A 16,199-nucleotide genomic window follows, 5' to 3' on the forward strand; every position below is an offset into this window, starting at 1 on the left:
GTGCTGCTTCAAGATTGTGACTAAAACAGGGGGGGGGGGGGAATCCTGTCACATTTTTGTTCATGTGCCTTTCCTTGCGGGATAATTACTCCATTACATTTACATAAATTTGAACAAAGCAGTGAAGTGATAATACAGTGTTAGCAGAGATCGGAGGCCCTCCCCAGTCCCTCATGCAGCGCAGATGTAAGCTGACTGCACCTGCTTGCCGCAACATTTCTTCTCCTTCTCACACCACAGCTGTGTAGCCATTTCTAACGAGGGCATGAAGCTCAGGCTCCATCCTGGAAAACAAAGTCATGTTTTTCTTTCCGTTCTTATTTTTCTTAACCCTTTCTGGGGAACCATTTCGGTGTGTGCATGCGAGCTGCTTCTTTGCTTCTTCTCAAAGAAAGCAGGCGACAACTCCTCTCGCTCGATCTCCTTGTCTGACTACAGCTTACACGGGGCATCTCCACACTCAAGCCCAAGTCCTGCTGAAGGGATTCATGCACAGAATCAGATCTCTGCATTGCTTTGCTAAGGGTGGAAAGCTAATTTTATTTCTGGTCCAATGCGTTCACTTATTCTGGTTCTGCTCTGTCCTGTTCCTACACTATTCCATAAATATTAAATATTTAACTATTAAATATTAAGTATTGAAACCAGATTCTGTGGCTTCTCAAAATAAGATATCAAACATTGTCCAAAGCACACTCTGCCCCGTGAGCACAGGCTATGGGAAGTCTAGTTCTTCACTGGCAAAGCAACCAAGTGCATCAGCTCCTAAGGCACAAGGGATCTACACCCCACTCCTGCTAATTAGCAAGCTAGACATCTACTTCTTCAGACTTGTGCTCCAACTGGAACAGCTGGAGCAACAGCATGACTACACCCCTTCCAGCTCACTGAAACCCCCTCATCTGACATGGTGTGTGCAAGTAGTAGTAGTAGTAATAATAATAATAATAATAATAATAATAATAATAATAATAATTTATTTATTTATTTATACCCTGCCCCTCTGGCTGGGTTTCCCCAGCCACTCTGGGCAGCTTCCAACAAAATATTAAAATACAATAATCTGTTAAACATTAAAAGCTTCCCTAAACAGGGCTGCCTTCAGGTGTCTTCTAAATGTTAGGTAGGTAGTTTATCTCTTTGACATCTGATGGGAGGGTGTTCCACAGGGTGGGCACCACTACCGAGAAGGCCCTCTGCCTGGTTCCCTGTAACTTGGCATCTCGCAGCAAGGGAACCGCCAGAAGGCCCTCGGCACTAGACCTCAGTGTCCAGGTAGAATGATGGGGGTGGAGATGCTCCTTCAGGTATACTGGACCGAGGCTGTTTAGGGCTTTAAAGGTCAGCACCAACAATTTGAATTGTGCTCGGAAACTGTTAATTTCTGCTGTGTGGCAGCTCCAGCAGCTCCTGTGCTTTAAGCCCATCCTCGGAGACAGGGGGGGAGGAGGATGGAGGAGATTCTAATGGTCCAACTCTCTTGGGAACTGTCCCTTCCAGCTCTGTGCCTTCCTACAGCTCTTCCCCCATCTCTGACTGCCTAGATTCTTCCTCTTATTCCACCTGCAGCCTCATGGGTGGCACAGAACCCCACAAATTGCCGCCCCCTTCCCCTGGCTCATCCTCCAGCTCCTCTGCCCACCCCTAGGACTCCTTCCTGTCCCTGATAATATTCAGAGGATATGGACAGTACAATTCACAGAGGAGAAGTTGAAGGAGGAAATTCCATTTAAACTCCAAAGAGAAGCTCTAAACACCTTCCATGAGGACCCAGGACATCTTCCCTACCAGGGACTGCTCAGACTGAGACTGTACAGCTGAGATCTATGTTAGCTGTGAATGGTCCATCCCTCTACCTTGCAGGAAGACATAACTGTTTCAATTAGGATCACAAGACTATATAACATTTGAAGGGAGCCAAAGACCATCTGGGCAGACCCTCTGCCAAGAGACAAAGTACTTGCAACCAGTTTCCCACAGATCTGTCTGAACAATCCAATTAATGTATCTGGTTATTTAATATGTAATCTGAGAATTGGATATAAATTTCTATCTGCAGAACTGCAAATATGATTAGAACTAGGCACAGAGCCCAGGCGTCGCCGTCTTCTTTTTTTAAAAAAGGAGATTAATTTAGCAGTGTTTATGTAAAACTCTGTTAATTCCCACTCATTTCTTGCCGACATAATTAACACTTGCCGTATCTGATCTTCTCTTGCAGGTAAGGATTTCATCGTGGCCAAAGGAGAATCCAGGAACCTGGTTTAGTGAATTTAAGAGAGGCAAGCTGGTAAGTGATAATTTCTTTACTCTGGAATTAATAGGCAACCGAGTCCATACCCGCGTGCTCAGGTCCAGCAAAATCAATCAGTAGGTGCAAAACATGCAGGTTTACTCTTTCTGGGTCTGGCGCAAAAGACAGTTTGCCATTTGCAACCACACCCAAGAACGAGACACAAAACAATGAATTGAACTCAGGACAAACATCTTTCTGTGGAGGTGGGGCTCTGAAAGCACAGCACAAAATTAATCTCAATCTGTGTGCAAAAAGCATGGTCTCTGCATGCAGGTTTACTTTTCTGGGAATTACACAAGATACAACATGCCAGCAACATATTTGGCATTTTGACTGCATCCCTTTTGATCCCCACCATAGGCAATCTGCGTGCAAGTTTGTTCTGAGCGACTTTCATCGTCACATTCAGTCATTTGCCCGTAGTTTCCTTTCTGGTGCTCTGGGGTCAGGACCAAAATGTACGCAAGGAGCTCTCTGCTGCCTGCAAGGCCTCTTCTTTCCCTTGCTCGTAGTTGCAGCTGGTTTATATTATAGTCCACTCCATCTCCAGGACTTGGGGCAGATGACAGATCATCAGGCTCGAGCTTTGCTGTATCTTTGGAGGAAACAAATTCCGCAGTTGAGGGACAGCTCCTGGGAGAATCTCTCTGTGCATCCTTGATATACAGATGGCAAAATCCAGAGCGTGTCTAACCTAGAGGCATTGAAAAAGAGCAGTGGGAAGGATTTCTTAATAAGTTGTTGCTGAGAACTTATCCTAAAATGCTGGCTTCCTGTCAGTGTTGTTGTGACAACTTACTGGAAGGAAGAGGAGTGAGGCAATGTGTAGGTGGGTGGCAGCGCAAGCATAGCAGTGGGAGCACTGGGTTGGAAGTGCAGGCATGCCCACACCACACTAACTTCCCTGCCATGTTGGCCTTCCACTACCCAGCAGCAACACTGCTGCAGAGACTCTAGTGTTGGAGCTTCACCCTACTTCTGCTTCAGTTTGCACTAAAGACACCCCTATACATTTTTTGCATGCACTGGCTCATATATTCAGTGTGCCCCCTGCATTTGTTTCCAGAAGAATGCGTTCACAAAGCTTTCAGACTCTGGTATCAAGTGGATGAACCCTTTTTAGTGTTAGTCAGCACCTCATCGTGTTATCTGTGGATGCCTCAGTCTGCAAACCTGTTGGCGACTGCATGTAAACCCAAGCTGACTGAATAAGGTTCCAGCTAGACCAATGCCGGATTTACATACAGTGGTACCTCAGGTTACAGACACTTCAGGTTACAGAAACTTCAGGTTGACTCCGCTAACCCAGAAATAGTACCTCGGGTTAAGAACTTTGCTTCAGGATGAGAACAAAATTGCGCGGCGACAGCAGGAGGCACCATTAGCTAAAGTGGCACCTCAGGTTAAGAACAGACCTTTGGAACGAATTAAGTTCTTAACCAGAGGTACCACTGTATAAGCTAAACAAGCTATAGCCCCCCCAAAATATTAAAGGGAAAAAAACCTGGATGTGCATTTCCAAAATATAAGGTAAAAACAAATAAAGTAAAACCTACATACAGCAACAGTGTTTTGTGTTGTGTAGGTTCCTATGATGTAAGGCCCCGCCTGCTAGCCTGCTCCTTAAAATATCACTGGTTTGCTCATTTCTATATATATGGTGCCTACATTCTGCATGTGCAAATGGCTTTAGATACCTATTAGGTCCATAAATTACCATATAGCATATATTCAACACAAAAAAAACAGTGACAATTAATTTGTTGTTGACAAAGGACAGCTGGACATATAAAGGGCCCCATTACCTTCAGTAGCTTAGGGCCTCATCAAACCTAAATCCGGCCCTGAGCTGGACCTGTTCTTTAATATTATGTCGTGTAGTAGTAGGTTGAATTCTTGATAATGTTTTCATTGTTATGTCCTAAACAATTAATAGAAAAATGGACATATTTTACTAACTTCAGTAGCTACAAAGATGCATTCAAAGTTAGTTTCCAACACATTATATAAATCCTGAATTTAACAGTCAACTCTGAATGCAAATCTCAATTGCTTAAATGAAATGAGGAAGCATATTTTAAAATGAAGGCAAATTTGGAGTTCTTTATTTTTTTGGGGGGGGGGAGAGACCAAAAATATTTTATATTGCATAAAACAATTTTCATCTTATTCCCAACAAAAAGCAACTGTTTTGTTTTCATGAGATCCCCCCCCCACTTATTCTCTCAGCGTAAGAAGCAATATTATTAAATTTCAAATAGGTATTCTGGTGAGGACTTTATTTTCACCATGTCCTTGCTGGAGAATGTATTGCTGACTATCAAAACACATTCCCACTATGGAAGTTATTGAAAACATAGTACAGGTAAAAGAAATGCAGTACTAGTAAAACCTTTTTTCTTTTCTTCAGATGCTAAGTTCAGCTAAAGTGATGTACAAAAAAAACCTGTAACTGATCTGAAGTGCTAATGAAAGTTTTTTTTTAGAACAAAACTATTTTATGATAAACAGGAGTTTTGTGTGTGTGACACATACAGAACAGTATGTTGCTGAAGCTGAAAAAGATGTTCAGATTTAAACTTCTTTTCAGCATTTACTCTAGCTTCAGGTTGCAAAACTTCAGTTAGCATGTTCAGGTATGTAATAATAATATTGTTATTTATACCCCAGCCACTCTGGAAGGTTTCCAGCACATATAAAAAGATAATAAAACACCAGACGTTAAAAGCTTCCAGATACAGGGAATGCAGAATGGCACTAGTAGGCACAAGTTAAGGACTAAGTAAATTTACCTCAGAATCTCCTTGCATGAAGAGAGCTAAAATGTCAAGGAGAAAGCAGGACCAATCAAAGGAGGTCCATTTCACCCAGGCCCTTAAGCTAAGAGGAGGGCCTAAGATTGTGACACTTGTTGATTTTTTAGCATTTGATAAGTTTCACAGGTTGTTTTTCTGCACATTGGACCCAAACGTGACACATTCTCACAGATATAGAAGGCTAGAAAAGCATTATTACAAAATTCACTGTTGGAACCAACAATGGCATGACTGGTGTTGGAAAGAAGCACACAGCTGCACCTTTGACTTGGGGAAGCATCTAAACCAGGCCACAGAGTTGCAGCAAACTGAAGTTGTGCCTGCAGAATGACGTTCGTTTGTTTGTTGCAAGGTTGCAGGTCACCATTTGCGGTGGTTTTCAGCTTCTGGTAATAGTTTGCGGCCCAAATGCGTAATTATGTAGCGCTGCCCAAAGAGGCTCTGTTTACCGATTCATAGCTTGACTGCATTCTTAATGGGACAGCAAACAGGATTGTGTCAGTTGATTTATAGGGAAGCCAGTTAATGTGTTTTTGTGTCAAGTGTAATCTTGTTTTGCACTTTAAAAGGAGAAGCGACCACATGTTTATGCGCCTGTTTCATGGGTCTGTATTTTCCTTTGTTTTTACTCCTCAGCTTTCCTATGCGGATGCTGAAGGCAATTCCATTAATATGGTCCAAATGACATTCCTTAAACTACTGAGTGCCTCTGCCCGACAGAACTTCACTTATAACTGCCATCAGTCAGTGGCATGGCATGACGTGTCTTCTGACAGCTATGACAAAGCACTGAGGTTCTTAGGCTCAAACGATGAAGAGATGTCTTATGACAACAATCCTTACATCAAAGTTCTTCACGATGGCTGTGCGGTAAGTATAAGCCCTCGATACGCTTTTCTGCTTTCCTAAGCTAACCTGCCACCTTAATCAAATGAGTTCAGTTTAATGCTATCATGCATGTCTCCAAAGACCTTTCTTTAAAAACAAAAAACAAAACCATATTTCGCTTCTGTAGTTAGTTCTTCACCTACGCAGTGTTGTCTCTTTTTAAAATAGCAATAATTAGAACACTTTTAAACTTTGGAAGATGGGAAAGCAATGTTAGCCCGTAACTTAAGGAAAGACCAAAAGAATAAAATAAAATCAGACAGTAAGCTGTTCTATATGCACTGACAAGCCAAGTCACTGGAGAAAGAGGATTGAGATATGAGATAGTAATGGGAAAGCATTTGTACTCTACAGTGTGCTGCAGAAAAAGATGAATAAGAATAATGCTGCAAATGGAAGGCCCCCTTCTACCATTTTAATATAATTTCTCCCTAAAGCAGAAAATGCCAAGTGAAAGCAATACCAAAGCTTTCTTTCTTTTTTTTATCTCCTCCTCTTCTTATCCGACGAGCTGCCGTTTGAAGTGGCACTGAAATCTGATACGGATAGAATGGTATTAAGGAAAGTGTGTCTGAGAAGTTTCACAAGTATTGAGACGTTACTGACGTAACCTCAAGAAGCCTGTGGGTTTCATAACACTGGCTTGATGGCCATCCTTGTGATTCACTTCTCCTTAACCCCTGGTTCTATTTATTCAGAACAATCCCCTTTTTAAATGTGTCCCTCCATTCTTTACCATCTCTGATGATCCCACAACCCACCCGCTTCACCAATCTGCCCCCCTCACCCCATGGAAGAATGCCATTGCTGTAGTTATTGCCCTAATGTTTGGCTTCTGGGCTTCACCCTAGGAATCTCTGGTTGGTCACTATGAGAAGAGAATGCTGGACTAGATGGGCTCTTCCTTTGTCCTTACCCATGACTACACTGCCCCTGTCACCCACAGTCCTTCCTCTGCCCATCCTGTTTCCCCAGCTACCATAATTTGCATTGTTAGCTGCAGCAGTGCCTGCATTTGGTGGGAACCCCAGCCAGACATGGCAGCATGGTTCCTGGAGAAAGCAAGACACCATCCTTCCTTTTCTGTCCCTCCACATTAGACCATGGTTAGGTGAGAAGGCAATTCATCTCCAGCACATTGGCTTCCCCCACAAAATGATTCTAGCACATTATCTAACCCACCACATTGCTCAGAGAAAGACTGGGTGTGATAAATAGATATAGTGATAGCCACTTGAAAAATTTTCCATAGTTGCAGTGTGCAAAAAAGTAGTTTTTTTATGCACCAGCTTATTAAATGCATATGGGACGCAGGTGGCGCTGTGGTCTAAACCACTGAGCCTAGGGCTTGCCGATTCGAATCCCGTGATGGGGTGAGCTCCTGTTGTTCGATCCCTGCTCCTTCCAACCTAGCAGTTCGAAAGCACGTCAAAGTGCAAGTAGATAAATAAGTACTGCTCTGGCAGGAAGGTAAACAGCATTTCCGTGCACTGCTCTGGTTTCACCAGAAGCGGTTTAGTCATGCTGGCCACATGACCCGGAAGCTGTCTGCGGAAAACACCGGCTCCCTTGGCCTATAGAGCAAGATGAGCGCTGCAACCCCAGAGTCATCCGCGACTGGACTTAATAGTCAGGCCTCCCTTTACCTTTATTAAATGCACTTCTGAGGCACCTGAAAGTCCTACCTGCTTTTGCATTACCAAGTTGCAGCTGTATCTCTTTGCCAGATGGTCAACGCCTACATTCTTGGTGTTGGTACTCAACAAGGATAATCTGCAGGTTTGCTTTCTGGTCTCTTTCACTGTAACCCATAGCCTACTTGATTCCAAACCATGGAAATTGCCAGCTCATAGTGCCTTCAGATCCAGCCTTGGCAGCAATTAAGCTTGGGTATGGGAGTGAGGTGGGGAAGCTCCCATTGGCAGTAAAGAAAGCTTTTCTGTAAGACTAATTACCGGTACCATATGTGGAGCACTCTGAGGAGATCATAGTGCATGGGGAGGGGAGGCTTAACCCTTCCTTCCCCTGCTGTGAGCCCCCCTTTAAAAAGACCCATATGTACGCAGCAGTTTGGTGCCATGGGAGCTTTTTTCCTAAGTCTAATCACCATTAATGCCTTGATTTTCAGCAAGAAGGGGGGTGGGGAGAGAGATGGTCCTGCTCTCTGCTGGTTCTAGCCCAAACCGCCAGGCTCACCCATTCCATGTACAGTGGTACCTCGGTTTTCGAACAGCTTAGTTCACGAACAACTTGGAATTTGAACGCCGCAAACCTGGAAGTAGGTGTTCCGGTTTGCGAACTTTTTCGGAATCCGAACTGTTCCATTTTGAGTGCCCCCGCTCCTGCTTGCATGTGAGTAGGAACTGGATTGGGGCTGCTCACCTGGAGAGGTCCAGGCTCAGTCACACTTTTCCATTGAGGGGTGCATGGCTGTGTTCCCCTCAACAGAGAAGTTTAAAGGAGCATCGGGTGGCAATGTGGAGACAACCTGACAGCTGCCTCAGGGGCTGTTTAGGGGCTCTCAGATGCAGCTGCCAGGCTGCCTCCACCTTCGCCACCCCAGCAACTATTCAGCCTGGCTGCCTTCAGGTGGTGCAGGGGCTCTGATGCTGAGGTCCAGCTGCGAACTCCTCAATGGAGAGTGTTATGGAGCCTGCACCTCCCCAGCTGAGCTGCCCCATCCAGCTCCTACTCGTGTGCAAGCAGGAGCAGGGGCCGGGGATCTCTCAGCTGGGAAGCAGAGGCTTCGTGCTCCCCAGCTGAGCATTTAAAATTAAAACTGAAACTATCCAGGAAACCACAAAGCCAACAAACTTGCAACTCATGAAAAGGCAGAAGCACAACAAATTGAAAAAAGTAAACCAACCACAAATGAATCAACATCACAAGAAAGCATCACTGACCCGAACCCTAATTCTAATCCTTACCCTAACACTAACCCAATCCAAAAAGTTAACCCTAACCCTAACCCAGAAATGGTCTTGTTAGAGAGTAAAATTTATGTTAAATTGCTGTTTTAGAGGTTGTTTTTAAAAGTCTGGAACGGATTAATTCATTCTGCATTACTTTCTATAGAAAAGCACGCTTGGGTTTTGGAACGCTTTGGTTTTAGAACAGACTTCCGAAACGGATTAAGTTTGAGAAGCAAGGTAGCACTGTATATATCCCTTGACATAAGGAAGGTTCCCCAGCCCTATTACAGACAATCTAGGAGAAATTTACAGGTCTTTACTGCATTAACTGACAACTTACTTTCATTTTGGTTTGTGTGTTTTTTTTACAGACACGAAAAGGCTATGCAAAGACTGTTCTTGAAATTGATACTCCCAAAATCGACCAAGTGCCTATTTTTGATGTGATGATTAATGACTTTGGTGATCAGAATCAGAAGTTTGGATTTGAAATTGGCCCCGTCTGTTTCCTTGGTTAAGCTTAGAAACAAAGAGAAGATCGTCAACAAAGGAAAAAAAGCACCTTGGTGCTACCCACCAACCCCACTTGATGCCACATGCAAGTTTTGAATAAGAATGGAATAGAAAAATATGTCTCACCATGTATGTATGTCTTCTCTAGAAAAGACCTGTTGCCCCAGTAGGACCAGATTCACATGACTTAAACTTGTTTGGCCCATTATGAAGGATCCTGCGGCAGAGACAGACAACGTGGGGTAAATTATCTGAAAACCCTCCAACATTCCATTCCGCCCCAACCCACCAGCCCCTCCCTTGATATTTTGGTGCTGTAAAATTGAATGTCATGGTGCTCCTTCCATTACAACATAAGAGGTGCTAAGAAGGTATGTTTAATAAACTGTAATTATTCTATGTACAGTACAACGCTGTCCTTTCTGTGTCCATTTCCAAAACTTGCATGTGTCCCTGAATCACAACTGGCTCTTCTGTTATAATGATTTCAAAATTATGTTGTCAATACTGCGTATGTATTATGAAAAAATAAAGTTGTAATTTCCAATGAATCCAATCCCATATTTTTTTCCTGATTAATAATAATAATATTAATAATAAAAAACCCTTTGTATATATTGCTGTTCAAGAGCTCTGTTATTTGTAGTCACCAGGAAAACCTCAGGTGGCAGAACTGGAAACATTTTAGTAACACACGTCTCTACTGTTACTGCTTTGTGATAAAGAACTCCAAGAAGGAAAGTACCAATTGAGGTGCTGTTCCGTGGTGCTATACCTCAGACTTTTTCCTTTTTCCTTTTCTGATGCCAGGGAATTTCAAGAATATATATATTGATATATGCCTAAAATAAGCAAGTTTTATGTTTGGGAATGGGAAACATGTATGGTTAAAATGAAATTGTGATGCAGGGCCTCTTCTGATGCCACTTTTAGAGTGTGGGACAGCGGTTCTCAACCTGTGGGTCCCCAGATGTTGTTGAACTACAACTCCCATCACCCCTAGCTAGCAAGGCCAGAGCTCAGGGATGATGGGAGTTGTAGTCCAACAATATCTGGAGACCCACAGGTTGAGAACCGCTGGTGTGGGAGCTGTTGGTGCATGAGATCTCCCTGTTCCTCTCTGGTAATATTGGGAGGCTGAGGCGATGTAGAAGAGTCTATTCTGTGGCTCCTTGCTACATCAGTGTTACTGCTCATCCCAAAACTGGAGCAACATGGCTATGTGGAGGAGCTGCCCCATGTTCTCCTCTCACGTGGAGAGATGTTACCAGAACTAGGTGGAGAAGCATGCATGCTCTGCCTGCCATGCCCTACAGGCAGCATCAAAAAGAGGCCCTCAAATAACCTGTCATGGGAGTCGTCTTCAGACATTCAGAAAGAATATATGAGGCTCAAACTGGGGCAGGATGTGGGCGTTAGGTGCATGTGGATCCACCTCTAAGCTTTCTGAAGGGGCCTTCTAAGTGTGTACATGCTTAGTAGATTCCTTGCAACGAGGAACCCTGAAAATGCAAGAAAGCTGAGAGGGGGAGCAGGTATTTCCAATGCACATAGGAACATCAGGGAAACAGCCAGTGTGCATGTCTAAAGACTGAGCCCACATGCATTATTTTTGAATATTCGGAGAAGCCTATGGCCATTCCGTTTCTTGTACCTCACCTGAATTTTGTCGCATAGATACTGAAACCAGATTCTAAACCATTATTTATGGATTGTGTCCCCATCAGTTGTCTGATGGAATTACACCATTATATGTGAGCCAAGATTAATATTTCCTGCCCTGGACATCATTCAATATAAGAAGTCTCAGATTCTATCCTCTCATCCCCATCAGTATTTATTTTCTTGAGTCCCAGTCGAGGAATATTGGAGCCCAACAGAAAGCCGTATATCAAGAAAGTAAGATGGTGAGAGTCATCTACTCTCAGGTGTGTGTAGGATTGCCAATATTTATACCAGCTCCAGTAGATGTGTCTTTTAAGACGTTGATGAGCTTGATGAGCAGATATTAGCATGAAAAGCTTCACCTGTTGATTTCTGCAGACCCAGCTGCTTGTTAAAGGTGCTAGTAGACCAGGTCAAGTTATTGCTTGTGGGGTTGTTTTGGCCAATTGGTGCTGAATACTGTCAGTACTGATCATCCTTTCAGTGGTTTGCAGGAAGAGGAGGAGGAAGACCCCATGCACATGTTCCGTGTTCTGGATATGTATTCCTAGAATCTGTTACTCCCTCAGTAAAGGAGATGCAGGAGTAGAAATATGGGTCTCCTCATGAATGCCCTTTGCTGGACTGTGGCAAATTAAGTCCAGGTCATGTGATTCTGCCTAGCTGCCAAGCAACCAACGAGGAAACAGCTAGCTATAGAACTTATTTTCTGACCCTAACAGTCATAATTTGCAATGCACCCCCCACCCCACAACCACCCCGTGGCTAATCTGCCCTGGCCTCAACACATTTTTCTCTCTCCAGGTAGTCAGACATAGATATTAACTTAAAAACGCAAATCCTTTTGTACTTATTTTTCATAATATATGTAAGACTTGAAAAATAAATGTTTGTTACTATTTCTTATATAAATTTGTTTAAATTAATTGATATCAGATTCAACTAGCTCGTTTTCAGCTGTTTTTTTTAAATCATGCATACATTTTATATGTACAACAGATTTTAAAGTCAACAGTTTGCTGTTCAGAATTCCTTTTTTTAAAAAAACCAAAGTTTGTAACTTTCACCTCAAAGAGGGGAAAATATACATTTTATTAATAAAATCAAGTCTTGTCTACCTGGACTGATCATTCTGTTTCTTAGACATATAGGAAATGTTATCTCTACTTCAGTAACACAGTGATATTCTGGTTCTAGATAATCCATCACATGTACCAAGGAATACAGATCAAAAACATTCCTAAATATTACAGCAAAGGCAATTAAAAAAACAACAACCCTCAAAATCTCCAAATTCTCAGCTTCAAAACTGGAGTTTGGGGCTTTATTTTATTCCATCTATCTGCTGTCTCCTCCTCACACCAGTCTCCCAAGTCACTCAGCATGGCCTACACAGATTCTCCCTCTTTAGCGGGTTGTGGCTTTTAAGCCATTTGTACACTGAGTAAAACTATACAATAAATTCATACAATTTTCTGCATGTAATTCACCTTCCAAGCCAAAAATGTGGGCTGTATGCACGGTTAGTCCTACAGAGTTAACCCATCGAGCATGGGTTGATTTAGGGTCAATGAGCATGGCTAAATTAGGGTCATTATAGTCAACAGGTCTACTCTGAGTACAGCTTTGTTGGCTACAACCCTCGATTTTCAGTGAGGCAGTTTCATTATGACAGCTAGCAGCATACTTTCTGCAAGTACAGTGGTACCTCAGGTTAAGTACTTAATTCGTTCCGGAGGTCCGTACTTAACCTGAAACTGTTCTTAGCCTGAAGCACCACTTTAGCTAATGGGGCCTCCTGCTGTCGCCGCGCCGCCAGAGCCCGATTTCTGTTCTCATCCTGAAGCAAAATTCTTAACCTAAAGCACTATTTCTGGGTTAGTGGAGTCTGTAACCTGAAGTGTATGTAACGTGAAGCGTATGTAACCCAAGGTACCACTGTACAAGAGCTACATATTCTGCCCATGATCCAGAGGTCCACCAGTGCTTAGATACAATACACCTAGATTACTTCAAATCATAGAGTTGGAAAGGACCCTGGCAGTTATCTAATCTAACCCCTGCAATGTAGGAATCTCAACTAAACAATCCATGACAGGTGGCCATCCAACCTCTACTTCACATTCATTCCACTGTTGATGGGACAGCTCCCTAGATGCAAATAGTTGCTGAGATACTCTGGTCAAAATGCTGTGGAGATTAGACCAGCCTTCACCAACCTAGAGCCCTCTAGATGTTTTGGACAACAGCCAAGCCAGCTGTTGGGAGGAATGATGGGAGTTGTAGTCCAAAAATATGGAAGGCACCAGGTTGGCAAAGACTGAACTAAATGGCCCATACACACATCCTCACCATTTTGTGGTGCAGGTGACTATGTTCTCCATCTACACACCTATATTAGTATGATATTTTTTTCTCTGTTTAAACCCTAGACAAATCAGTTAAACAATGTTCCTGGTCATGATGATAATCAACTGATTTTTTTAAATAAAAAAAAAAACAATTAATTGATTTTGTCCGCAAGAAGGGTGGTCATCATTAAATTTCAGCAAGCTTGGTTGCTAACATAGCTTTTGGTCACAGTCTGGAAAACAAAATTGTATTGACTAAACCTGAAAGTGTCAGCAGAACTGTTTCACTTGCCAAAAAGAGATACTAGTTTGGGGGTTTTTTATATATAAAAAAAGGCTTCAAAGTGGAATTGTTAATTCTTATTCAGAAATCCTGGCTTCATGAAATACAGTGTCAAAATTAAATTGACTTTTCCAGAGTTAGATGGAGCTTAATCCCTAACCTTTTCACAATGACTGGAATTAAGATTTTCACAATTATTAGAGGCGGCAGAGAAGCATTTTCAGCTGTGCAGCAGAAGAAAAATCATTAATGCTATTTTTATACCACCTTATATATTTTATTATCAACTCACTCTCTCTGATTCAGAACCCTGTGCACTGCAATGTGTACCTGATGTTCTTCTGAAAGGATGATTCTGGGTTTACTGCAGTGGGGGAGAAGGGTAGGAACAGATGGATCTATTTCACACTTTTACCCATAGCTCCTTTACTTATGAGTAGCAATAAGTCAGGGTTCCATCATTGCAAGCATTTCTGCTTGGGCAACAGGACTTCCTACCTCTCTCCCCACACCATCTCCGCAATCTTTTTTTTAGATGTCCTCTCAAACTTCCAGAGATGATTTGGGGAGGGTGGGTGGTACTCAGGTGGGGAAAAGAGAGGGGAAAGTTATTTTACCCAAGCAGAAATTCCTTGGGCTGTTGGGAAGCATCACTTGGCTACTACCCTTCATTTCCACATAAAACTGCAAGTTTTTTGGGGGGGGTGAGGGGGTTACCAAAACACAGATTTTGACACATTTAGGCTGCAGTCCTATTATGGGGGCAGAATCTGAAGATGGTTCAGCCATGATATCCAAATCTTTGTCAGGTTCAAGATGGCTGAATGGGAGGTTCTAAGAAAAAAATACACATATTTCCATCCACTTCTAGGCTGGATTTCTTCCCCCCACGCCCCAAAAAAACATTTAGCCTTCCACTTAAAAATAGGGGGACAAAATGGGTAGAAAGAAAGAGATTTCATTTGGGGGCATATCAGGGGATCAGGATAGCTTTGGATTCCAGCCATTTCCCACTCCTCCATGATACTCCACCAAACTGTCCCAAACACACCTCCTTTGGGGATCTGCCCATGCCAAACATCTGCTGAGCCAATATTTTGGAGGTAAGTTGCTAAGAGGGGGAAATCAGATATTGGATCTCCCTCTCCAGTGTGAGAATGCTGTTTCCAGTGCTGAAGAGAGGTGTCCAATTTATTCTATGGCTCCTGGAATGTCCCCACTGCCCTGGGAACATTGGCTTGCACTTCTCAGCTGGTCAGAAGATTCAGAGAAGTACAAAACAGCCATGGTCTGATCTGCAGATTCATCCAACAGATAATGGGACATTTTGTATTGGGATTTTCAAAGTCTGAATCCCTGAACCATCCCCAAGGAGAGCATCTCCAAACACACATCCCTTAAGCAACATTGAATGCTATTTTCCACTAAAGTGGGTGTAATGATCTTTCAGGGTGAGGGAGCTCCATATTGACAATGGAGCTCCTCCCTGGGTAATGATGATTTGGTCCAGATGATATGGTGACTGGCAAAGCTGAACCCAAGGCTGAGGTTCTATGTTTATATTTCTGATTTACATGTGTGTTTCCCATTTGAAACGAAAGTAGATATGTACATATCACTAGATTACAAGATTGGCTTCAGTCTAATGGCTTTGAATTGTATACAGATCATCCTGTATATGGGGACTTCCTCTGCTCTTTTATGTATATGTTTCTGTTCCCTTCTAGAATCAAAGGAGACCGTGTAAACATGGGGATATTGTACTCAATGTTCGGAATATATTTGCAATACTCTAATTTGCATTTATTGCTCAGAAATGGTAAACCCCAGCTGAGACCAATATTTTAAGGATTAAACAATACCCCAGTTTGGAGTTTGGTTACAGTTCATTAAATTTAGATAGTAGCAAACACAGAGAGAGTAGAATTACAAAGCTTTACAAATTTAAACAAACCACAGAACGTCAAATGCAGAACACACTATAAAAACTCAAGAGGCTTGAGGTAACTTTTCCTGTGCATTACAAAATGGTAATGATTATGACTACAAGCAGCAAAAGATTCCAACATAAATAGGAGGGGGGATGGGACAAGAATGGGGTGAATCCAAGTAAATCACATTAAGTTTACCCTGAGTACGATTTACAGTGGTACCTCGAGCTACAGACGCTTCAGGTTACAGACTCCACTAACCCAGAAATAGTACCTCAGGTTAAGAACTTTGCTTCAGGATGAGAAAAGAAATCGCGTGGCGGAGTGGCAGCAGCGGGAGGCCCCATTAGCTAAAGTGGTACCTCAGGTTAAGAACAGTTTCAGGTTAAGAACGGACCTCCAGAACGAATTAAGTTCTTAACCCGAGGTACCACTGTAAATGGATTTGACCCAATATTGAAGCCAAATAGCTTAAAGGTGCTTAGGATTGGCTCAGTGGTGTCATATTAATAAATAGTTCATTGTTTAACCTGATACTCAGGGA

At 42.7% G+C, this 16,199-nt stretch overlaps 1 protein-coding gene across 4 annotated transcripts in view; it reads left to right on the forward strand.

The window, feature by feature from the left end:
* COL11A1 (collagen type XI alpha 1 chain) overlaps positions 1 to 12,207 on the forward strand; it is a 257,133-nt gene extending 244,926 nt beyond the window's left edge. For all 4 annotated transcript variants that reach the window (XM_077928425.1, XM_077928428.1, XM_077928426.1 and 1 more), the window contains 3 exons: positions 2,222 to 2,290; positions 5,749 to 5,982; positions 9,284 to 12,207. In XM_077928425.1, the coding sequence (XP_077784551.1) occupies positions 2,222 to 2,290; positions 5,749 to 5,982; positions 9,284 to 9,430 (450 nt within the window). In that variant the 3' untranslated portion in view covers positions 9,431 to 12,207. The remainder of the gene's footprint in view (positions 1 to 2,221; positions 2,291 to 5,748; positions 5,983 to 9,283) is intronic.
* The last annotated feature ends 3,992 nt before the right edge of the window (positions 12,208 to 16,199 follow it).

Source organism: Podarcis muralis, chromosome 5 (assembly GCF_964188315.1).
Source record: "Podarcis muralis chromosome 5, rPodMur119.hap1.1, whole genome shotgun sequence".
NCBI lineage: Eukaryota > Metazoa > Chordata > Lepidosauria > Squamata > Lacertidae > Podarcis > Podarcis muralis.